Source organism: Protopterus annectens, chromosome 11.part0, assembly GCF_019279795.1.
Source record: "Protopterus annectens isolate FY-2018-M chromosome 11.part0, PAN1.0, whole genome shotgun sequence".
NCBI lineage: Eukaryota > Metazoa > Chordata > Ceratodontiformes > Protopteridae > Protopterus > Protopterus annectens.
This window is the reverse complement of record NC_056745.1, coordinates 775,219,186-775,245,501: the sequence shown is the minus strand read 5'-3', so window position 1 is coordinate 775,245,501 and position 26,316 is coordinate 775,219,186. Positions and strand designations below refer to the sequence as shown.

General features: G+C 41.5%; 1 protein-coding gene across 5 annotated transcripts in view; it reads right to left on the bottom strand.

Moving 5' to 3' along the window:
- Nucleotides 1-26,316, bottom strand: part of KIAA1549 (KIAA1549 ortholog) — a 2,575,340-nt gene that overhangs the window by 705,398 nt on the left and 1,843,626 nt on the right. For 4 of the 5 annotated variants that reach the window (XM_044088205.1, XM_044088206.1, XM_044088208.1 and 1 more), the window contains one exon: nucleotides 14,729-14,853. In XM_044088205.1, the coding sequence (XP_043944140.1) occupies nucleotides 14,729-14,853 (125 nt within the window). The remainder of the gene's footprint in view (nucleotides 1-14,728; nucleotides 14,854-26,316) is intronic. The other variant, XM_044088207.1, reaches the window with a different exon arrangement.

The following is a 26,316-nucleotide window of genomic DNA, read 5'->3' as shown; positions in this document are numbered from 1 at the left end:
TTATTCCTAATCTGATGGATATATCTAAATCCATCAGATTATCACTCATACCTTGACAATCCAGAACATCTGAGCTCTATAAATTGAATTATCATATGAAGAATATTTGTAACAGGAATAAGCAATAGTTATATTATTTTGAAGTATTGTAGATTGCTCAGAATTCTAACATAATATAAATGTCTACTTACTGTATAAGCAATTAATATTTACACGAAAGATAGATGACAAGCAATTCAATCATAGTAAAGTAGGTTGTATCATATATAAAACCTTAGTAAAAGATTATAGCACACAGTTATTTAACATATTCACCCTTACTGATGACGTACTTCAAACTTATTACTTAATATAAATAGATGGTAATAATATTTATACATAATCTTTATAATACAATGTATTTTACTGGATATATCAGAAGTTATATTTCATTGTTTGCCAGCATTTAAGTAATCACTTTGTTTGTTGCTAACTTACTTAAAGCATCAAGTTTGTTTTATGGGAACATTGATGAAAGTTAGTGCATTTTAATTATTAGTGCAGCCCTCTTCCCCCATTTCCTACACATAAGGATTTTCATATCTGTCATTTCTTATTATAAGATGAGTGAAATTATAGGTTAAAAACAACAAATTCACTTAATGTGATTAATGATTGCAAGTTCTCTTTCCATATTCATAAATTGCCATTTTATGGCATATAGTAAAAGTTTTTAGATTTAAATGGCAGCATTCTATTTTCTATAATCAGCAAAGGTTAAACTGAGTGATTATTGTCAATTGAATACTCTTTGTTCAGAATGTGAATGTTACATTCTGTGACATTCCTAGTTCAGGCTTCTATTGTTTCCCTTTGAACAACTTTGTCAGTTTGATATCATGTATAAAACATTAGTTACCTTGGTAACAGCTTAAGTATTATGTATGGTCAAGATGGGTTACAAAACCACAATTCAAGTTAAAGCAATTATATAACTTGTTATGCACACTTATTTATATGAGAAAATCATCATGCCTCCCCTTGATGTTCAATATAGTGTATGTCATTCATGACAAGTTAAAACAGTAGTGTCATTATACACAAGCCCATGTTATTAAACTGAGTGTCTATTGTCAATTTAATACTATTTGTTCAGAATATGATAGTTACATATTGTGACATTTCAAGTTCAGGCGTCTATTGTTTCTCTTGAACAACTTTGTCAGTTTGATGTCATGTATAAACATTGGTTACCTTGGTAACCGCTTAAGTATTATATATGGTCAAGATGGGTTACAAAAACTACAATTCAAGTTAAAGGAATTACATGACTTGTTACGCATATTTACTTATATAAGAAAATCATCATGCTTCCCCTTGATGTTCAATGCAGTGTATGTCATTTATGACAAGTTAAGACAGTAGTGTTATTATATACAGGCCCATGTTATTAAATCTTGTCTTCAATGTCTAAATTCAGCAGACTGCTTCAGCTTATATGATGATTATATATTTGTGTCTAGATTTACTAAAATCATACATTACATAACTATTGTGTGTGTGTTTTGTTTTTGTTTTTTTGGCTGTTGCTTAGTTATTTGTGAAACCACAAGCTGTAATGCTTATTCTTATTATTAGCTCCTTCCAAGCATGTTTATACAGTCCATAGACTTTAAATTATGAGACCCTTCTAGTTTTTTATTTGTTATAAGTATATTTCCATCCTTACATACACACATATCAGTACATCAAGCACAGGCAACAATACCCACCCCACCCTGGTTGTTCTGATGTGCACCTGCTTTCATTGCAGGACAAACGGAAAAACTTGCACACTTAACCCAACAGCCTTTAACTCCACTTTTTATAGACCTAGACCCCTCCTTACTGATCACAGACTCCAACTAGCCTTAGCAAACCTGTCTGCTCTCCAACCTATCACATACATACATAGTTAATGTCAGGAATACTTCTTCCTCTGGAAGCTTAAAGAGAAATACTTTTAAAAGACTGTATTCTGCCTGCAAGGGAGGCCATGAATCACTTACTTGGTCAATGATACTGGTTTTATCAGGGAGTTTTCACTTAGTCTGAAGCTGTCTCATGATAAAGCTCTTACATGGACATACACAAGGTTGGTTCCATTGTTACTGGGTCACTTCCAGAATACTAAGCAACATTATGATTACCATGGAAAAGACAGTTAATCTCACTGAAAGGAGCCAGAGAAGATGGACCCAGAAAATCATTTGTTTCAGTTTTCTTGACTACCACATATGACTGGGATTCACAAACATGGCCTGTAACTGCACAAGTAGAACGTGATAAAGACTAAAGACATGAACTCTATGCAGGTCACATAAGACCTTATACAATACGGAATACATACATGCTTCACTATGTAATTTAATGAGCCCAGGTACACAGCAACTATGCAAATGACAGCAAGCTAAAAGGTCCACAGTTCACAAATATGTGAACTTTAGTGTGTACTGTTTAAGACATGCAGGCATTTATGGCAATAATACTATGGGCTACCAGCCCAAAAACATGACAAATGTCAGCAATGAACCAGTAACACTGATATGATCAGCATAATTCTGTTAAGCAACAACACCATTAAGCATATGAATATATATAGCCAAAGCAAAGGGTAAACATTCAACCACCTGCAGGAGGTGTATTAAGCACAAAACAAAGAAGAACATCTAAACCTGCTGTGCACCTACACAGTGATGTCAAACAGCATCAGTCAATGGGACTCCCAATATAAGCAAACCCCTTACTTAGCATAACATGCAAATGTTTCCTGCTCATGAAACATAATACAAACCATTTATCTGTCACAGCCAGCCATGATCTACTATCATCAGTAACACAGCAAAAACACTTACGTGATACAACCAGATCATGAGAGCCAATAATGGTATCCTTGCATGTGGACTTGCTCTTCTACTGTGTGATGTCTTTGTGGACTGTGCAACCTGGGACTGTACTAGTACAAACTAACACTGCAGACATTTTACAACCATAGCATTTTGCAGATGTCACCAGTCACCACTGAGGGTCAGTCTGTTAAAGTATCCATTTTAAAAGCAAGAACATACACCTTGAAATATGTTCTGTGTCTTAAACTATGTTGGAATATCCCTGTATATCATTACTATTATGCTATTCCAAAGACTTTGCTATAGCAACTACATTTAAGGTAATTGTAGCTATAGTATCAGTCATTTAAGTTTGAATTCAGCTGGCTCTTTTGAATTACAGAGGAAAGGCAGACTACCACTAACTACCGCCAAAGATGGTGTTGTTTTACTTATTCACTTTCTTTGTTAACAGGGTAAATTTACTTGTCCCAAACTCTGGACCATTTTCAGTCATGACTCACGACTAATAATAACAAACATACAGCAGTATATACATGAACAAGAACCAATGATAAATACATAGCAGTGAACTATATATACACGTAGTTATTAGCGCAGCATTTACATTACTATAAACAAGTATAAACTGCCTGACAATAAGAAATTCATTCATTGGGAAATACAGCAAAAAGAAAAGTAATAATGATGATGAAGATTATGATGAAAATCATCCCCCAAAATACTCCCTAACAGAAGTAATGATTATAAATTTTCATAATTATATCAGCTGTCATGAAAAGCTACTGAATCATAAATAAATGGTAAATCACTACTAGCCCTGTAAGGGTATACACATACAGAGTGGGATATTTGCAGATGTGACTCAACTGACATCCGCAGGACAAGCTGCATTAGTATATAACTGCAAGATGATATTTTGGCACTTTGCAAAATACTAGAAGATTTTGACTATTTGGTACATTTTGTGGCAAAGTGTTCCATATGCTAAAACCAGCTTTGCTAAATACTTTCTGTGTGGCATTTAAATTTAATGGAGGTCTTTGCAATTGGAAGCTTGTCTGGCTTCTCAGTTTGTAAGTGGAATTTCTAAGATATAGCTTACTTCAATGAGAAAGGGAATAATTGGCATTCATTAGTTTGAAAACAAGGTTATTAAGTAAAACATTCGTCCTTTTACTGGTATACACTTGGTTTTCCTTAAAGTAAATGCAGAGATGCTCATACTAACATGTTTCATGATTCATAATCCGAAGGATTGGTCTGTACAGAGCAGAACAGTAGCATGACTTACTTTTGTGAGTTGTGCTACTTTCAGGACTACATTCTAAACATAGAACATATATACTGTTTATGGGAATACATATGATGTTTGTGAATACAGTGCTACTTTGACTCATTTGGATCCATTAAACTTACTGCAGTATTGTGTACAATCAATAACTCACATTTACATTACTACAATCTGTAGTGCCTATGATTTCAGATTTGTAAAGGAAACTTAGGTCTAAGGAGTTCAAAAAGGAAACGGTTAAGAAGCACAAATTTTAAAACTTTTAGTAGAATAAACTAGTAATACAGGGTTCTGATTACTACATTCAATTAACAGCTTAGACAATACAAAGAAATTTAAGAATATTATATATGACTGCTCTAAAGAAAGGAGATAATGTACTTTTTGAGGATCAGAATGCATTTTTGAACATTGTTCTGAAGTATTTGTATGTATGTAGAGCTTTGCGTTTGGGTTGTAGCCGCTGCAGTTGACATACACTATACATGGTCTAAGACTTCTTCAAAAGAAAGAATTTTAATTAAAAAGACTTAATTATCAACATATGATCAGATTTCATTTTCTAACAGAGGAAATCCTAACACAAATGCCATTAAAATGTAAACCTAGGAAGAGAAGCATCTTATTAAACACAAATCCAACGACAAACTGCTAAAAATGAGGAAACCAACAAGAACTGGCAACCACACTCCAATTTAATAAATGAATTTAATAAATGAATGTAAGCGCTTTTTGACTGATACAACACAGCCTTCTTCAGAATCTGAAGAAGGCTGTGTTGTATCAGTCGAAAAGCGCTTAAATTCATTTATTAAATTGGAGTGTGGTTGCCAGTTCTTGTTGGTTTCCTCATTTTTAAGAGAAGCATCTTGATAGGCTGCAGTTGCGATTTCTGCATATTAATGACTCACCCTAGTTTCTACAATAAATTCCAAGTATGTTTGAATATATTGAGAACATGGTCTCTGAAGTATGTTACTGATCATCCATGCACCACTGTCAAGGAATTTTGGTTTTCACTACTGAAAATCACTGTAAGCACCCTTGGAATCAGATACAGTACAAAGGACAATGCTATGAACCAATAAAATCCTAACAGAGGCTAAAATGAAGGAAGCAGTTGTAAAGGAAAATCACGTCTGTAGAAATGGACAGTCTGTAAATCTTTGAATGACAGAAGGGACTTCTAGTACAGCAAGGGTAGAATAAGCCTTACCATCACCATTTTAGAGATTCCTGATACCAGACTTTCACTGAGAGAAGACAGATGCATGAGTACACTCACCATAACCATGGTTCAGTAGGGTCACTGCTGCAACATAGTTCATTATCCATGTTAAATAGCTAGAAGTAGACATCCATATTGGTGTGATCTCAAGAGTAAACAACTGGTTTCCTCCTGTAGTTCAGGATGCTGGCTGACACACATCAAAAAACAGAAAGCAACCTGCAGTACATTTAGTTGTTTTTTTTGGGGGGTGGGGTCTAATGGCCTCCACAAAGTGTGTCCTGTCATAGGGGAACAAATAAATTGCCCCTGAAAGAGAAAGAAGGTTCCCCTTGTCCCAAAATCATCTGGAGTGAGGATGTTAAGTTATGAGCAATGCTCACTGTTAAGAAAAAGTACTGCACTCACCTTACAGGTCCTCTGGTCCCCTCTGACACAGTTAAGACCCTTTTTGGGGAAAAAGGGGCATAGGCGGGTGGAAAACTACACTGAACATCTCACACAAATGTACTGTGCTTAGTATATATGCTACAGTATAATTCCTTACCCAAAGGAAAATTAGTAAAGTAGTAGCTTCTCCTATGGGAAAGAAGATATCACAACAGGCCCTGCTCCTTGGCTGAAAATGTAATGTTTACAAAAGTGTGCACTGTAATCCTTGTGGTAACATTACTCTCAGCTGTTACATTCTTAAAGAAGGCTGCTGTAGTTGCTGCTACCCTGGTAGGGTGGGCTCTTATATGTTCTCCCTGGCACATTTTACTCTCTTATAACAAATGACAATGTAGTTTGCTAGTCATATGAAAAGTGTTTGCTTTAAAACAGGCTTATTTGTTTGCTTGCCATAAAGAAGAGTAAAAACTGCTCGTATTGTCTGAATTCTTCAGACTTTGGTAGGTAGAATTTGACCTACACTTAGAACCTAGCAGATGTAAGATTCTTTCTTCTTTGATTTGTGGGTTACAATAGAAGAATGGTAGTTGGACAGACTGGTTAAGTGCCATTTCAGGCACCACATTAGGCAGGAAGGAGTGGTTAGCCCTAAGAACCACTCTGACCTTGCAGATGATTGTATACAGCTTTTTGTACATCAGGGCATTAAGCTCAGAGATTCTCTCACATGAGTAAATAATCACTAAGACTAAAGTTTTCTATGACACAAATTTATCTGCTACTGATAAGCTATGTTCAGATGGTCCAACAGTTAATTTCTCCATCTAAGAATTAAGATGCCAAGGTACAGGTATACATTTTCTTGATTACTTTAACTGTACAATACCCCTGAAGAAAAGCAGCACTGTAGAATAGGCTAAAATTGAACAGCCTACAAAACGGAAAGCTGCAGTGGCAGACAGATACTTACACTTTGATGGAGGTGTGGGACAAGCTTTTGACAAACAGCTCCACCAAGTAACTCAGGATTTATAGCTGTGTGGTTGTGGTAGAAGGGAGGCCCCTTTGCCCACATACCAAATGTGCTTGCTGAAGTCTCTGAGACCCAGAAAGTTAACCTCTTCTTCCTCCTCATTTTCTTCAGAATGAGAAAGAGATGAGAAAAAAAAACTTCATTCCATAATGTGGAACAGCCTCTACCTTCTCTTTGTAGAGTGGAAACTGGGACTGCTCTGCAAACTCATCTGAGATAAAATTAGAAGTTATGTACCTACCATAACGTTCCATGTTAGTTGTCTTCTCTCACCTTCTTTCTTGCTGGATGGGTTCGGAGCCGATCCTCGGCTCCGACTCGGCACTTGCTTAGCTTGAGAACTCCTTTTACCAGCTCGAGGCAACCCTATATCCCATGATGCAAGGCGGGACTACCTCAGATCTCGTTTGGTAGCTAAAATACCCTGCTAAAAGACTAACCTAGTAGAACTAGGAAAAAACAAGTTCTTAACAATAGACTCTTCTATTGAAGACTCAGGAGAGAACAACCTGAGAAGAGAAACCCTTCAAGATCTGTCCAGGCCAGGGGGAAGGAGGGAGGGACGCAAGAAAGAAGGCGAGAGAAGACAACTAACATGGAACGTTATGGTAGGTACATAACTTCTAAATGTTAAGTTGTCAATCTCGCCTTCATTCTTGCTGGATGGGACAGCGTCCCTAGCACCTGTATCCCGGGTGGCTCAATGGAACAGACTCTTGAGAACTGTGGAACCAAAACTGGCTCTTTCCCTGGAGGCAAAATCTAATTTGTAATGAGAGACAAAGGTATGAGGAGTGGCCCAAGTAGCTGCTGCACAAATGGTATCAATGGGTAGCCTATCCTGAAAAGCTGTAGAAGTGGATAGACTCCTGGTTGAGTGTGCCTTCGGTTTAGAGGGTAGTTGCTTGCCTCTGAGCGAATACACGTAAGAAATGGTGGAAGATAACCATCTGGATAAGGTCACTTTTGATACTGGGAGACCTTTCCTGTTTTCTGCATAGGAGACAAATAATTGGTCTGATTTCCTGAATTGTTTAGTTCTATGCAAATAATACCTGAGCTGACGATGGACATCCAAAAAATGAAGCTTTTGTTCAGCTCTGTCAGAATAATTTGGGAAAAAGACTGGTAGATCGATGGATTGATTAATATTAGTTTGAGAAACAACTTTGGGGAGAAAGGATGGATTTGTTCTCAAGGATACCCTGTCCTTGTGAAAAAACAAGTAAGGGGAATGGATGCAGAGAGCTTGAATCTCGGAAACCCTTTTTGCTGAAGTGACAGCCAGTAAGAATATAGTTTTCCAGGTCAATAACTTCAAGGAGCATGAAGCAGATGGTTCGAAAGGTGGTAAAATCAAGGATGCTAACATTAAATTCAGATCCCATTGTGGAGGAGGATGTTTTATTGGCGGCTTCAGGAGAAAAACTCCTCTCAGAAAAGCTTTGCATAGTCTATGTGACATAATGTTATGATCTTGCAAGCCAACATGATATTTGGAAATAGCCGCCAGTTGAACTTTGACTGTTGATGAAGAAGATCCTGACTGAAAAACTTCAGCTAGAAAATCTAAAACAGAATGCACAGGTGCAGTAAAGGGATCAATGTGCCTGGAGTTTGCCCAAAGGGAAAACCGTCGCCACTTGCTAGCATAAACCGTTCTGGTGGACGACTTCAAAGAAGCTACTAAGATATCTCTGACAGGATCAGAGATCATAGGAAGCCTGGCTAGGGAAGGAAGTGGAGCAACCAAGCAGTGAGGTTGAGAGAACGAATGGCCCGGTGCTGTTGACCCGATTGGTGGATCAAAAGATCCGGAACTGGGTCCAGATGCCAAGGCTGCACCAGGAGGTGACGATGCAGAGTCGGAAACCAAATTTGTCGAGGCCAGCAAGGGGCAATGAGAATCAACTTGGCCCTCAAAACGGTAGCTTTCTGAATGACTTGTGGAATCAAGGGAAAGGGAGGAAAAGCGTACAGAAGTCCCCGGGGCCAATCCTGGGTTAGAGAGTCTCTCAGGTGTTGGCCTGATAGGGGAAAGAGGGTGAAGAAGTCGGGGCATTTGTTGTTTTGGGGTGTAGCAAAAAGATCGCATCAAGGGGTGCCCCACTTCCGAAATATCTGGTCCACTATAGATTGATTGAGAGACCACTCGTGAGGCATGAGAATGGCTCTGCTCAGCCTGTCCGCCAAGAGGTTGGACCTGCCGGGGATGTGCGTTGCTATCAGAAACCGATGAGAGGAGATTGCCCATTGCCAAAGTCTGAGAGCTTCTCGACACAACGGATAGGACCTGGTCCCGCCCTGCTTGTTGATGTACCAGACCACAGACATGTTGTCCGTTTGCACTGCAATAGTCCCCGTGGGAAGAAAGTCGTTGAGGGCTTGCAACGTTAAAAGCACCGCTCTCATCTCCAGGACATTTATGTGCAGATGGTATTCTATGGGTTGCCACGTCCCGTGGACCATCCTGCCCTGATAATGCCCCCCCCACCCGATCAGAGAGGCATCCGTAGTGACTGTGGCAACCGGAGGAGGGGGAACAAATGGTCGGCCCTGATGAAAAAGAGGGAAGATATCCACCAGTTTAGATGAGTCCTGCACGATTGTGTAACTAAGATTTCGTGTCTCATCGGAAGACTGTGGAACGACCACTGAGTGAATAACATCCACTGCAGAAGACGCATGTGGAAGCGAGCCAGTGGTAGAAGAACAATGGCCGCAGCCATAAGACCTAGAACTTTCAGTATCAATCTGGCTTTGACTTTGCTGCTCTGCAATAAAATCTGAACGTATTTTTGGATGTCCAGAATTCTCTGATCTGTTAGTCTGGCTAACAAACTAACAGTGTTTAATTCTGCGCCTATAAAGGTGATAGACTGGCAAGGCAGCAGAGAAGATTTTTCAAAATTCACTGAAATTCCCAAACTTTTGCAAAGCTGCAGAGTGTAGTCTCTGCTCTGAAGAAGCTGATGCTTGGTGGTGGCTGAGAGGAGCCAGTCGTCCAACTAAGGAAACACCTGGAATCCTTGACGTCTCAGATGAGCTGTGACCACTGCCATGCATTTGGTAAACACTCTGGGGGCTGAAGTGAGGCCAAAGGGCAGGGCTCTGAATTGATAATGACTGGTCCCTAGCTGAAAGCGGAGAAACCTCCTGGAACGCCTGTGTATCTTTATGTGATAGTACGCGTCCTGAAGGTCTATCGAGCACATCCAGTTGTCCTTGCCCAGAAAGGGCAGAATGGACTGAAGCGTGACCATCCGGAATCTTGCCTTCTTGACAAATCTGTTTAGATTGCTCAGGTCTAATATTGGTCTCCAATCTCCCGTCCTTTTGGGGACCAAAAAGAATCTCGAGTAGACGCCGGATCCTACTTGGTCTGCTGGAACAGTCTGGACGGCTCTTTTTTCTAGGAGCTTTGAAACCTCCTGTTCTGCCAAATCCCTTTGACCGGGTGAGATGTCTGGAAGGGATTGGTGAGGTACGGGATACCTTTCGAAGGGGATTTTGTAACCCTCGGATATGATCGACTGTACCCACATATCTTGTGAAAGGGAACGCCAGGCTACTGGGTACAGCGAAATCCTTCCCCCGACTGCCTCCAAGGGTGGACAGTCGGGCAACACCTCAGGGATGCTGAAAGGGCTTCTCAGGAAGAGACTCCCTGTTGCCCTGGTTCTGAGGACCCCTCTGCCTCTAGGGCGCGTTTATTGTTATCCCCTCTGCTTTTGGGGGTAAACTGACCACGTGTGTCATTTGCTGCTCCTTGGGCTTTATGGAACCACATCTTCCCTCCCTTCTGACCCTTGGGATAGGGTCTAGAAGGGGTGGAAAAATGGACTCCAACGGCAGAAAGAGTTTTGCCGTCCTGCTCACACCTGGTCAAGGTTTCCTTCACCTGAGGTCCGAACAAAGCCGAACCGTCAAAGGGGGTATTGGTGAAGGATGCCTTAAAGGGGTCCGCAAAATTACAAAGCCGCATCCAGGCTTGACGTCTAAGAGCCACTCCTGTGCCTGCGGCGCTGCTCGCTCCATCGGCTGCATAGGATATGAGCCGCATGGAGGAGTTGGTTAAAGAATTTAGGATTGCTAGCTGTGAGGCAATCTTGTCTTGAGCCCCAGCAGCTGAAGGATCCTGAACCACTTCACCTAGTTCCTTGAGAATATGTCTTTGAAGCCTGGTGAAGTGACAAAGGTAGTTCAGCGAACGCATAGCAAAGGTCGCTGAAGAAAACATCCGCTTTCCATACCTGTCCATGGTCCTAGAATCTTTGTTAGGAGGATGAACAGGTACTGAAGGATCCGCAAGTTCCTTCTTGGTGGCCGCCGCCACCACCATAGCATCCACAGAGACGCCCTTAGAAAGAAACTGCTTGTCTGAAGGGGCCGTAATAAATTTGGATGGTCTCCTGGGGACTGGTTCCACAGAATCTGGAGCTGCCCACGCCTTCCGAGCCACTACCTGCATAAGTGGGTCAAAAGGCGGAGACACCCAGGAGGTGGAGGGTCGGGATCCAAAAGCCTCCAGGTATACCGACTCATCCTCGGAGGGGTCAATGGAGGGCCAATTCCCCCTCTGTTTGAGGAGCTCAAGGATGTCTGAAAAGGAGACATCCTCAGAGGGGGACCGTGGGGAACCCTCCGACTCATCTAAGTCGGTATCAGATGTTGTAGACTCAGGGGAGTCTGTGTGTTTCCTCTTACACGTCCTCTTCCGAGGGGTTCCCCTGCAGGATCAGGAGAAACCTCGGAAGAGGAAGTTATTCCCAATGGGGAAACCTGGGGCGATGGATCCCTGGGCCTGAGAGCAAGAGGCTGGCAAGAGGCATCCACAGGCACCGAAGAGGGAGGAGCTAAAGGGATGGACCGTTGACCTGGCTCAGGTGCCAGGACACTCCTCATCACCTCAAAGGCTCCCCTCCCCGGGAGGCTGGAATATTCCCATTCCGAGGAAATAGGAATTCCCGGCTCCACTGAGAGAGAAGGCTCCGAGGACGATGTCGGTGCCGAGCTTACCAAAGCCGAAGCCCCGAGAGGGAGAGCAGGGTCGGACAAGGGTCCGATGCCACTAGCCCCCTCGGAGCCGACAAGGGAAACTCGACGACCGGATCCCTCCAAGGAAGGTCTCATGGAGGAGATCGGAGCCGAAGACGACGGAGGCGAAAGGGGATGTATCGGCTCCAGCGCCGACACGGTCGCTGTCCCGAGAAGCTCCGGCTCCAAACTCTGGAGGGGAGTCGGAGGAGGAAGTTCAAGGGGGAGAGCAATAGCCGAAGTCTGCTGAGACGGGCTATGGAGCATTTGGGCTAGTGCCTGTGACTTCAACAGCCTGCTTACCACCCTCTCTAAATCGTGGTCAGACAGCCTGGAAGATCTCGAAGATCGGCTCCGGTGACTCCGCTCCGACAAAAGAGGAGACCCGGGGCCCGGGTGGATAGACTCCAAAGAAGGGGACCGAGATCTCTTCTTGGACGAAGCCATCGGAGCCGACGTCCTCTGGGTTCCAGATGGAGCCGAAGGCTTCTCGGCTCCGATACTGGATAATATGTCGGCTCCAGCCGGAGCCGACAAGGCAACAGTAGATTGAGTGTCGGAACCGATCGGAACCGACACTACCACCTCAGAAGAAGAAAGATCGGCTCCGGCTGGAGCCGATCTCGACTCCGAAGGATTCGGAGCCACCGGGGAAGGCTTAGAAGCTGTAGCCTGAACTTTAGGTGGCTTGGAAGGTTTACTAGACCCAGTTTTAGTGGGTGAACCTTCTGGCTTTAGTAAGCCATGGAGGATCAACTTATTCCTCCTCTCCTGCAGGACTCTCTGGCTAAAAGAGTGACATATGGCACAGGAGTCCTGCAGGTGTAAAGGCCCCAGGCAGTAAACACAAGAAGTGTGACCGTCTGTCAGAGACATTTTCTGACAGCACGAGTCACACTTCTTGAAGCCTGAGACCTTTCCTTCCTTAGACATAGTCCAAGTAAAATAACACTCACACACCCCAAACAGTCACACAATTAATCCCAACAAACACACACACACAGATAGGGATTAAGAAAAGAGGCCTAGGCCTAACTGAAAAAATTAAACTTACAATAACTAGAAAGTTTTTAACTATATGGGGAAATAGGGTGGGCTGTAGAAACACTACACACTATAATATGGAACAAGGGAGAGACAAAACCCTGACTAAACTGTTTGAAAATTCAAACTTACCTGAGCTGGCAAAAAAGAGACCTCTTCGCAAAGCGGCAAACGAGATCTAAGGTAGTCCCGCCTTGCATCATGGGATATAGGGTTGCCTCGAGCTGGTAAAAGGAGTTCTCAAGCTAAGCAAGTGCCGAGTCGGAGCCGAGGATCGGCTCCGAACCCATCCAGCAAGAATGAAGGCGAGATTGACAACTTAAGATTGGTCACTCAAAAGAGTGTTTAATGGTTGGGATGACCCAGGAATTTTAAGATTCGGCCTCATCTAATCACATCCAAACCTCACTTGCACTTGTTGATACTACATCAAACTGTGGCAGACTTGGAGAACTGGACTCCCTTAAACAGTTATGACTAGCAGACCTGATGTGGTCTCCCCTGTGAAACCTACTCCCTAAAAGATTTAGTAAGGGATTCCAGAGTGAAGGCAGTTCTGGCTGCCACTAGGGCTGCTTCCTAAGCCTGCAAAGTTGTATCTTCCTCTTAAAATGGTTAGGAGGCCTGAGAGACTTCTAAGACGGTTGCACACTGATCAACAGCTTGACTTCAGTTCTCCCAGTGTGGAAAAAGAAACTGAGAGATAAGGGCTGGTAATTCTATCAGTTTTAGGAAAATTTCATTACCTGCTAGTAAGTGGATGCCAGCAAAGAAGAAACATAGAGAGTATGACAGAAATCAACTAGAAAAGGTGAAGAGAAAATCTGACTGGGAAGAATCCTGCAGTTGTTCAGCAAAGGGCAGTTCAAGCTCCAGATCTGCTACAAGAGATGGTTTCTAGTAATTTAGAAGAAAAAATAAATTAAATGTACTCAGAGTTGATTAAAACAAATGAAACATTGAAGTATATCAACTCAAATAAAAAAGTCTGGAAAAAATGGAAGAAACTTTAAACAGATATTTATATAAGCTGATAAAAAACTCCAAAAATAAGATGTCAAAATGAAGAAAAGGCTGGCTGAGTATGACACTACTCAAGAAGAGCTGTTTCAAAAAATGGCAGTGTTAGAGGACAGAGCACGCAGAGAAAACCTAAGATTTTCTTTGCTGTATCAGACAAACTGAAGAATTCTGTAGTGGGAGAGCGCGAGGCAGTCTTCTGGTTATAGCTCCATGGATACATGCTCATGATTTACAAAAGACCCACAATTCGATGGAAACTGCACTTCAGAGGTGATGGAGACAGACCAAATGCATAGCCAGGAGCCTAAGAGGCTGTATGTGTGAATCACACCAAGCAGCCTGTAGGGTATGACAGAGATTTACAAGCACCTCCAAAGAATGAAAAAATAGCACAGGTAGAAAACCTCAAGTGAAAATAATTTAAGGATCTCTGGCATGTAATACAGTTAAATAAGTGTAATTCAAAAGTATATCAGGATGCATTTAATCAGTGTCAGTAGAGTGGATGCCTGCAACTGACTACCAGTAAAAAGGAGGGTTGGTCACAGAAACGTTTCAGTCTCAAAGACTGCAAAGGTACAACAGCATGTTAAAAATTCAGGTATGGGAAGAACCAGTGGTGATTAGAAAGAATCCTAGCCAAAAAGAAAACAAATTACGATCAGTTAGAAGAAACTTTCTGTCCATTAAATACTAGTTTTCTAAATGGGTACTAAGCCTACTGTGTTTTTTTTTCTTTGTGTTTCTACTGCAGTACTTGCTTTTTATCTTACATTATTTCTTCACATATAGAAGAAAATGCCACTGACCATTTTTAACAGCTCTGTGCTGCTTGCTCTCACCAGTGGTCACAGAGTGCCTTGGAGTTTCTTCAGGAGTCTCTCTTCCACTGGACTGTTCACTTGTTGTTGATTCTGCATCAGATGGGGAAATCCTGCACAATAAATAAGACAGAAATAATTACCTGACAGGAATCCCACTGCATCATTCTTAAGTCTCCCTACCCAACAGGTATCTGTAGAGAATGCAGCTTATAACATGTACTGCGTTTACTACTGAGTACATTATGCAAAGCCTCAAGAGCATACCTCCAAATGCTGTATGACTGCTTCTGTGGTACAGTATGACAGGCTTTGAAATAATTAGCCATGAGTTAAGGCATCACAGAAAGTTATAAAGAGCTGAGAAGTATTCTGTTCCACCAAAATATGCTGTGCATGTAATATCAACAGATGAAAGAAATCATAAAGTACTTAAATGTAGCAAAAGCAACTTCTTCTCCTCTCAGACTTTGTAGATTGTGCACAACTTGGACTTAGATGTCATACTTGCATGTCTATAATATCTAGGTCCAAAGGTGTCACTGCCCTCATCACACCAACCATTGAGTGCAATGCCCCCTCTGATATGTACCTAACAAGGCACATGCAACAAATGGAGCACCCACAGAGGTTCCTCACTAAAATAATACAGGGCATAAACAACATGTCCTATGCTGACTGCCTCAAAGCCCTATTCCCTGTACTTTGCCTCCTACACACTGTTGACACGCTATCTATGCCTGGCCTACAAAGCATGCACTGATCCCGTGTGATGGACCTGCTACATATCCACAAAATAACATTAACAGAATTACCTGATATAGGGACCTAAACTTCTAATGCAGTATAAGCTGGACATGTTGAAGGAACAAGTGTCTCAGAGGCAACCCTTTCTGTGGAAAGGCTTCCCATCCATGTGAAGCATTACCTCCCTAACCCAATCCAAGTGTAACTTGGACCACTGAATGGAGAATAGGACATTTACCCCCTAGTGTGGCACCTATGTCTCTATAATATACAGGCAGCCTGTAAATGCTTGACCATCCACATGCCAAAGCCTACATACACCCCTTAAAATAACCCTAGAATAACAAAACTTGTCATATACATTTGGGAAAAATGGTTAGGGTTGAAAAGCCCCCCCGGAATCACTAGCCTAGTAATCACATATGAATCTATAAACCTATTAACTGTGGACTGTCTTTCAAGGGACTATCAAATGGCATGGCTGACAGATCATTAGGAAGAAGGCTGAAAACTTGGCAGGCACTCCCAAATAGCAAAAAAGGTTTGCAAAATAAAAGAAGTGGGTAGAACAGAAGAGTTACATTTAGGTAGCTTATGGCTGCAGCAACAACAAACCTAAAGTATACTGTTTAATGTACCTATGTCAAACTCCACCACAGGCCCAAACATTCTAAACATCTGTTAAGCACAGTCACTGTAACAGACCTTTAACATAAATTCTGTTAACTGTTGATGGCAATACTGTAGACCATGCACTAACAATTTGAAGAAAGGTACTATAAAATTAGGGCAATGTCAGTTCAATTTGCACCCATCCATTCATTTTCTGAACTTCCATCCATCTAATTTGGTGTTAGGGAAGCTGAGGTCTCTACCATTAAGCAAGGTACATAAGGAGGAAACAATACTTGGCAGAACAACTCGAAGCCTACAATGCTAGTGATCGTTCATAAGGAGGAAACAGCACTTTGTAGGACAACAGTCTATCACAGGACACACACACACACACACACACACACACACACACACACACACACACACACACACACGCATACACACACAATGTTGCACACAGACTTATGGACAAATAAAGAGAATCATCAGTTAACCAACTCAAGAGTTTTTCAATATGGAGGAAAAAAGAAGAAACTGGAAAAATCTCAAGTGAACACAGGGAAGACAACCCAATCAGAAACTAAGCATGAGAAGCAAGCATTTTGAGGCAGCAATACTACCGACAGCACCTTAACATCACCCAACATTATAAACCTGAGTGCAAGGTATGGCAAATTCATGGATAAAGGCGTGCCAGGCTTTGCAGAAATGCAAGCTTTCACTCCTGTCTATCAATAGCCAGAGTTACTAATACAGCTGTAAACAAAGTTTCCTGTAGCTATTTGGAATCCAGAACTAAAGAAAAAGTGATGCACAACACATACAGAAATGCATATATGACATACCCCAGAAAAAGCAGATAGAAAACAATAAGCAATGTTAAAAAAAATGAATAAATGTAGGCTCAGGGCAAGATGTGTGTGTGTGTGTGTGTGTGTGTGTGTGTGTGTGTGTGTGTGTGTGTGTGTGTGTGTGTGTGTGCGCAGGTGTGTGTGTCTGTGTATGTCTCTTTGTCTGTCTGTCTACCTACCTGTCTGTGTGTGTGTGCATGTACACCCATGAACAAGACAGAGGCAGAGAGACAGAAGTCATCACACTTTCCTGGGGTATACAAAGTAGGCACACTGAAAAACATTCACTCTACATGGAAACATTAGGAGGTTCAATGTGTCACTAATGGAGACAATCTTCATTCAGCAATTAAAAAGAACTTTTCATAGACGATATTAGTTGGGTGTGAGGAAGAGGTAAACAATTCCTTGCTAAAGTAAGACAGTGTCATACATGAGAAATCAGTGGTGTGATACTGATATGCATAATCCTCATTAAGTATTACACCAAACAAAGGGCAGGGATGTTAAAAAAATCCAACTACACCAATACACTTTATATCACTTAAAAGACAACTAAAATAAAGAGAAGTGTTCAGCAATTCTCCAAGCTCCTCCTTGAAGGCATCCATATGTTCTGGCAAAACATGAACACTGTCACAGACAGAAATGCCAAGAACAAAGATGTCCCACTCATAGATATTAATGGTGAATGGATTCATGGTTATCTGTTAAAACAATTTTAGCCCAATGGACAAAATACTGAATAAATATCACTGAAAGCCACTTTCAGTGAACATTTTAACCTTTTTTGCATGGTGACAAAGCCCCCCAAATCTACTCTTGTGGAGGGGAGTGACCCTCCCACTTTCAATTTATATACCAACACCAGGGTCACACAACACAGATAAAGGGCAATGGCATATGTTCGCTGAAAGAGGCTTTCAGCAGTAAGTCCATCACACTGCCTTCAATCAATTAGCATTCAAATCTCTTCACGTTCCCCTCTGAACTTGACATGGCTTTTACTAGCAGGACATTCTCTATCTATTACAATAATTCAGTTATTTCTACATGTAGTCGTAAGCCACATACCCTTACCTATAAAACATGGTTTCCTGTCTACATCACATGTTGACTTCCATTCTTCATTCAATTTTGTCAAAATCACAGTTTAACAATTTGACCAAGACTTAAAAATTCAAATTAATGCTCAACAGACCTACGTGGATGTAAAAAAGAAGTTATGTACTCAACATAGCATTCCATCTGTGTTGTCCATTTTCATTCTTCCTCAACAAATGAGTTCAGATCTGACCCTCAGATCTGACTCGTCCACTTTTTACAGCTTATGGCTACTGGAACTCTTGGGCTCCTCCCTTATCCATAATGCACTAGTCCTCTCACATACCTCAGATCTTGTTTGCTGGCCTTACAGCTTCATAGGATTGTTAAAATACTAGTATGAGATATCATTACCTGGAGCTCAAAAGGAGGAACATTGGTTCTCTTATAACCTTCTCGTTCTTCCAGAAGTCATAAACTAAATGATAGGGGGTTGGAAGGGGGGAGTTGAGGAAGAATGACAATGGACAACACAGATGGAACGTTATGGTAAGTACATAACTTCTTTATCTGAAGTTGTCAATTTTCATTCATTCCTCAACAAATGGGACAGAGTCCCCAGCTACCTAAATCCCTGGGAGAACTCTACGGAAGGATATTCCTGAGCACTGTTTAGCCGAAGGCTGCTCTTTTCTCTCTAGAGCAGACCCAATTTGTAATTAGCCCAAGTTGCAGCCACACAGATATCATCCATGGAAGACCTGGATAAAAATACTGTGTCAATAACCGACAACATGGGTGTGGTGTGTTAAAGATTTACTCATGGTTGGTGTAGTTTAATCATGAAAGCGAAGCCCCAGTGATTAAACAAAGCCAACTGTGGGTAAATCTTCAAAATACCACACCCATGTTGCTGGTTATTGGTATTATACAATTACATTATTTAATAAAAAAAATACTTACTTTTCTTAAATAATGTCTGTGTAACAGCACAGTGGTGTTCTTCCGCATTGTTTCCTGATTCTGACCTTTGCTGATATACTGTGCATATGTATGGTACTTGCATTCCGAGGTTTACACAGTACATCACTGCTTTAGCAAGCAAACAATGGAGAAAGGACTATCTCCACTGCTGGTTTTTTTTTTTAATAAAAAAATGTAACCTCCCAAGAGTTTAGAGGTATGAGAAACACAGGAAACGTACATGCTTTTCCTTGTATTTTCTGTTGTCTCATACGTACCTCTCAATCTTTAATTGAAAAAATGTGAATATGTGTGCATTGCCTGAAGGAAAGAAAGTTTGCAACTGAAATCCATGTCATTATTTAGTGACTTTGTTCCTCAGTGACTTGTCAGAAAATAACAAATTTTGTGGATGTCACTAAATAATGACACACTTTTTAGTTCTAGAGTTTTCATTCAGACTAATGCTTATCTAAGTGACAGCAATTAAAAAAAAAGTCTGGCAGCTCAATGATACTTTATTGGACGGACTTTTACCATTGGTATATTCTCGATTTACAATGGGCACTCTGGTTGAAATGACCAATCAGCGTGCTTGTTTTTGAATGTTAATGGCCATTCACTGTACAATGATGATGTTGCCAAGGACTTGGTTGAATGGGCTCTCAAAGGTTTTGGCAAAGATAAACCCAATTTGATATAAACAAAGGATATGCAATCAGTCAACCATGTGGGTAAAGTTACTTTTGCAACTGGCTTGCCTAATTTCTATTCTGCAAAAGAAACAAACAATTGATCTGTTTTCAGAAATTATTTGTTCTATGCAAATAGAAATGTAACAGTCTGTGAACGTCCGACAAATGTAACATGTATTCACCTTTGTTTGTGAAATTTGAAAAGAAGACTGCAAGATTAATAGACTGACTGATGTTGGATTCTGACACTACCTTAGGAAGAAAGGAATGGTTGGTTCCTAGTGCTATCCTATCTCTATGGAATATTAAGGCCTGAAGTTCAGAAACCCTTTGACCAGAGGTTATAGTTATCAAAAAGATACTTTTCCAGGGTAAAAACTTCAGTTCACATTTTGCTGCTGGTTCAAAGGGAGACTCAGTCAAAGCCTGTAATACTAAATTTAAATCCCATGGTGAAGTTGGATTTTAAAAAGGTACTCCTTATTAAGGCCATACAAAGTTCTGAGGAAGCTAAAGTGGAATTGTTAACTCCTATATGAAAATTAGAAATGGCAGCTAGTTGTACTTTAACAGTTGATGAACTAATCCCTTCATTAAAGATTGTAGCCAGAAACTCAAGCACTTTATGTACAGGTGCTGAAAAAGGGTCAGTGTCTGTTTGCTGCTCTCAAAAAACAAATCTTTTTCATTTATTTCCATAAATCTTCCCAGTGGAAGCTTAATGAGAAAATAAAAGTATATGATGGACAGGGGAGGAGAGTCTAGGTTGTCTGGCTATCAGTGGAAGTGAAGAAACCATGCAGTCTGCCTTAGACCTGAAATGTTCAGGTGAATCATGTCTGTCGGGTGATACAGAAGGTCTGGAATTTGATCCAAAATCCATGGAGGGTAAACTAGATGAGGCCAAAGAAAGGGGAAGTAAATCAGACAAGGCCAATAAAGGGCAATGTGGATGACTTTGCTCTGTGATTGAGATGCTTTCTGGAGAAATTTGGGATTAAGGGAGTTGGGGGATATGCACAGAGAAGGGAGGGGGGCCAATCGTGGAGAACAGTGTCTCTTGGTGACTCCCCCCAGTGGGGAGATCAGTCCAAAGAACCTGCTGCACTTGTTGAGGAGCGATGCAAAGAGGCCACAGCAAGGTTGGCCCCATTGACAGAATATCTTTTTCGCAGTTCTCATGTTGACAGACCACTTGTGATGTAACAAAATGGACATGCTCAACTTGTCTGCTATCACACTGGATTTCGCCGGAATGTGCATTGCTATTAAAAATTGAATGGATAAGATCACCCACTGCCACATTTTCATAGCTTCTTGACACAAGGAGGAAGATCTGGTCTTTCCTTGTTTGTTGATGTACCATATCAGTAACATACTGTCTGTCTGAATCACAATAGCCCTGGAAGGGAGAGTGTCTTGAAAGTCCTGCAATGCTAGGAGTACTACACTCATTTCTAGGACATTGATATGCATGGGATCAAGTGCCTTGGACTGTCTTCCCCAAGAAATGCCCCCCGCCCAATTTGAGTAGCATCCATGGTCACTATGGCCTTGGGCTGAGGGAGAATGAAGAGGTGACCTTGTAAAATCTGATCTGAGCGAATCCACTACAAGATATACTTTCTGCATACTTATGTTATTCTGATCTGGGTGGACATAGGTTGATGTAGAATGGACCACTGAGTTACTAAGATCCATTGAAGGATTCTCATATGGTATCTTGCTAGCAGAACTAGAACTATCACAGCAGACACTGACCCCAAAGCTTGCAGAACGAATTGATCTGATAGAGAAAAATTCTGAATTATCTTTTTGACTTAAAATCGAATAGTCTATACCCTTGACAAGAGAAGGGAGGCTGTCAATGATACTGTGTTGAACAAGGCCCTTATGAACTCTAATGTCTGAGACGGTTCTAGCTCAGATTTGTTGTGGTTGATGGTAATCCCTAGATGAGAGTAAATCTGGATCATGCTTTTATCAAAAGATGCCTGGTCGGAGCGGTTATGAGCCAGTCATCCAAGTACAGAAACACCCAGAATTAATGCGGTCTCAAGTGAGTTGTTACTACTACCATGTATTTAGTGAACACCCTGGGAGCTATGGTGAGGCCAAAGTGCAGTGCTCTGAATTGGTAATGACTGGCTCTCAGTTGGAAGAGTATGTATCTTCTGGACCATCTGTTCATTTTTATGTGAAAGCACGCATCCTGAAGATCTACAGTGCACATCCAGTTATCTTTGTGCAGGAAAGATAAAATGGAGTGAACCGTGACCATCTAGAACTTTGTATACTGAACTGATTTGTTCAGATTGCTGAGATCCAAAATTGGTCTCCAGTCCTCTGTTTTCTTTGGCACTAAAAAGTATCTTGAGTTCTTGACTCTATCTGGTCTGGGGGGACCTCCTGGATGACTTTTTTTTTCCTAGCAGCTTTTTTATTTCTAGAAGTGATCCCCTATGGGAACTATCTCCACATAGATCACAGATCTTGGAAAGGACAATGGGACTTTCTGAACCACATTTTTTGACCACTTCATTGATTCCTACAGAAGGTTCTTTGTGGGGTCAAAAATATGCACTCACTGCAGACAGGTTCTTACCATCATGCTCATACCTGAAGATTGTGTCCTTTACCTTATGGCCAAACAGAAAACTTCCATAAAAGGGCGCACTGATGAAGGAGGACTAAAGAGCTCTGCAAAATTACACAAGCATATCCAGGCATGCCTCCTAATGGAAATGCCCAAAACCTGCCCCCCTGAGGTACCTTCAGCTGCATGTGAAATGAGCCTCATGGACACATTTGTGATCGACTGTAGGATAACCAACTGGCAATAGAACCCTGTGCCTCGGAAGTACTCATTTCAAAGAAGGATTTGGAGAGTTCTTTAATCAAATCCCTCTACAATCTAGTGAAGTGTGCCAGATAATTTAGCAACCTGTGTGCAAACGCCACTGAAGTATATACATGCTTCACAAATCTGTCCTACACCCTAAACTCCCTGTTAGGGGGATAGACAGATGAGGTCTGTTCCGCAAGGTCTTTTATCGTGGCTACTGCTATGAACATGACATCTACTGATACTCCCTTGCTCCAAAATCCTCTTCCTTTTGGTGGTGCCAGGATCCTGTCTGGTCTCTTGGGGATCGACTCAACAGAATTGGGTTACTTCCATGCCCACCTAGAGATCAGATCAATGAGCTCATTGGTGGGCTGAGTTACTCAGGATATAGATGGGCCAGACCCAAAGGCTTCCAGGAATAGTGATTCCTCTTGGAAGGGTTATCAGTAGCCTAACCACTGCTTTGCTTGAGGATTTCCAGGATGCCTCCAAAGAAGACATCATCAAGTGGTGATCTTGGGGATCATTCCCCCCCTCATCAAAATCAGTATATTCAGTGACTATCTCTTGAGGAGAATCTAAGTGCCTCCTCTTGCACTTTCTCCTCCTAGGGACTTCTTCGATGGGATGTTCCAGAGAAGTATCGGAAGAAATAAGTATACCCTGTTAGGTATCCTGGGGACTTTGGGCTAGCTGTCCCTGTGGAGTAGAGTGATGAGGCTCAAGGCACAAAGACATATGGGATCCAGAGGGCAGACCCAAAGAGGGTGGAACTTTTCGACCTCCAGAAGACAAGAACACTCTTTCCACCACCTCAAAGGCAGAATGCTCTGGGGAGAAGGAGGTCAATGGAGCTAAGAAGACATGCTTTTGTACCATTGCCTCCCTCAGACTCGAAGGCAGTCCACCAGAGGCAGACGTCAGGGCTGAGCTGTCCAATGCCAAGGCTCCGAGGGCAGAGATGGCCCCAAAAACTTCAGAGTACACTCTAACACCTCAGATCTGACAATAATGCTTCGGCCCCAAGAGTCATTCGGTTTTGACACACTCAGAGCTAGTGCATTCAGAGAAGGTATTGTAGCCAAAGATATGACAATCTTTGGATCTGACACAGACAGTCCTGGAAGACTTGGATCCAAGTGCTCGAAACCACTGGTCAGCTCAGAGAAGGAGCTGAGATGAGCGGTTTAGTACTAGTAAAGGTCTCCAGACCCGAAGGGTTAGGAGCAGGGAGAAATCCCATCTGAATCTGTGCTGACAGAAACTACCTCATTATCTTATGCATGTCAGCTTCTGTCAGACTCCTAGAAGAATGAGAGGATGAGGCCATTGAAGGGGACCTGGAATGTCAGTGTCTCTCCTAAAAGAGGGGTGGCACTTGGCAAGGGACAAGATCCAAGGAAGGTGCATACCTAGTTTGAGCTAAATATTTCGGATCCAAGGCTATGGGATCAGATGAAGCAGAATGGATACCCGACCCCGATGGATTCGAAGATTTAGTCTTTGGATCCGACCTTTTTGACACTTTGTGAGCAGGCTCCATGGTCAGATAAGAAGACAGAGTAAAAGATCCAGATGGATCCAACAGCCTTTTCCTGAGCTCTTTTTTCTCAGGCTTGGAGGGCTGAAGATTCTGAGAAGGTCATAGGGAGAAGACCCTTCAGAATGAATTTATTCTTGCAGTCTACCAAAGTCCAAGAGTTAAATGCTTTGCGAATTTCATAGTCTGCCTTTAAATGTGCACAGCCCAAACAATAGACACACAAATCATACGCATCAGAAAGTAGAATCATGTGTCTACACTTCTTTCACTTCTTAAATCCTGAAGGCTTTTCAGCCATCTTAACAATACATCTAAGCTAGATTAAGAAAAAACTTTTTTTTTTTTGTAAAGGAAAGAATTAAAGATAGGAAGAGGAGAAGAAATTATCAACTATGGTAATCAAGTGGATGGGGAAAGGTAAATACAAACAATGGTAGTTTAGAAATACACTAAAAAAGTGTAGGATAAGGGAGGAAAGGTAGAATGAAATTTGCAAAAGGCAAGGACAGAAAAATATAAGCAATTAATCACTTAACTGGCAAACGCTCAGGAGCTCACAGTCACCATGTCAGTACACGAAGGAAGCAGCAATATCTGAAGTATGTTACTGGACTACAGCATTACGGGTAAGGGAGGGGCTCAATAGTTCTAGTAGCCATGAGCTGTACAAGTGGCTGATTCAGACCTGAGAGTTGGATCCAAACCCATTTGCTGAGGAATTAATGAAAACTGACACTATCAGATCCTAAATTCCAACACATGTGCTTTTTAATTGGCAAGCCACTGACTACTCTCTATGATCCCACATTCCCCTAAGGTGTGAACTTAGACATGAAGTATATCCAGCATGACTAGAAGGAAATCAGTCTCAATTAACAGCTAAAAGCCAGCTCCCACTTTGTAAGAAATGTATAAATCCTTCATTTCTTCTCAGCTGCCATCTCACCTGAATAACTTTGGTCTACTCAGCCCTGAACAAAATATATTTAAAGAAGGGTACACCATCATCAATATAGCATTCCACTAACCAATACAATTTATCAGAACACAGACCTTTGTAAGCTGATAATAGTTTTATACCTAAATCTTGCCAACATGTTCAAGCCTTTGTTTCACAACACCTTCTCACTAAAAGCACTATTACTTTTGGCATCCATCAAAACACCAACAATGAAAATGCACAGTTGCTAGTTCTGTTTGCACGGACAGATAAAGCACTGATGAAAATCCATGAGTGCCAGGTTCAGTCAGCGGCTCAGGCACCTCTTGGTGCTGTTATGGGGGAAGGAGAGAAATGGTGATGCTTAGCCTGCTTGACTAATTCAGGGGAGAGGTGAGGAGCATGTGCCTATGCACTCTCACTGTGGCTGAATGTCTAGTGGAGATTAGGGATCACATAGCAGATGCAGTCTGCATGGGGAAATAGGGCCACTGTTTGGAAAGTTAAACCATCACAGTGAAGGAAAGGTGAATGAAAGAAAGGGTCAGGGAAATGTGTTGGGAGGAATGGAGATGACACTGGCTGGAGGTAGTAGAAATAGATCTATTTGGTGTAGATTGCACACAAAACCAAATGCCCAGATAACTCTGTCAATGTCATTCCTCACCTCCTTTATGTTGAGGAAACAAATTTGTTTTAACCTTGGCATTTTTTGTAGCATTTATATCCCTGTGACTCTGCCTTTACTTTTCTTCGTGCTTCTCCTCCCTGTTTGTGACTTTGGTCTCTCTCTTTCTCTGTCGCTCTCTCTCTGTCTCTCTCCATCTCTCTGTTCTGATTCATTTGCACTTCAAACTATTTCTTTATCTCTGATGTTTTAGGGTCTCCCTTTTCCAGCTTTAGTTCCAGTTAATGCATTTCAAGCTGCATTCTGAGATCATCTAGTGACATTCTTTTGCATCTACAGCCATTACCAGGATACCTTCAGATCCAGAGGAATATGCTATAACTGCTCTGTCCTATGTTATAACATATGAAAGCATTTAATTCATTTAATGTTTTATTAAACTGAATTTACAAATGTTGGCTCCATTTTTGTTCTGTCATGTGATTTGCATCTTCAGAGGACTTGGGAAATGAGAATCTGTGTTTTGGTTTTAGTCTTTCATTTCAGTGATGAGCTCCTTCTGTGGTGTTTTTATATGCCAGAGATGGCCCTATAAACCATGCTACTGACAAGAATACATGTGAGGTGCTCAACCTTAACAGTATAACCCAAATGAACACAGCTGCTATGGCCACTGGTAAGTGGCATCCAAACTTAAATAAA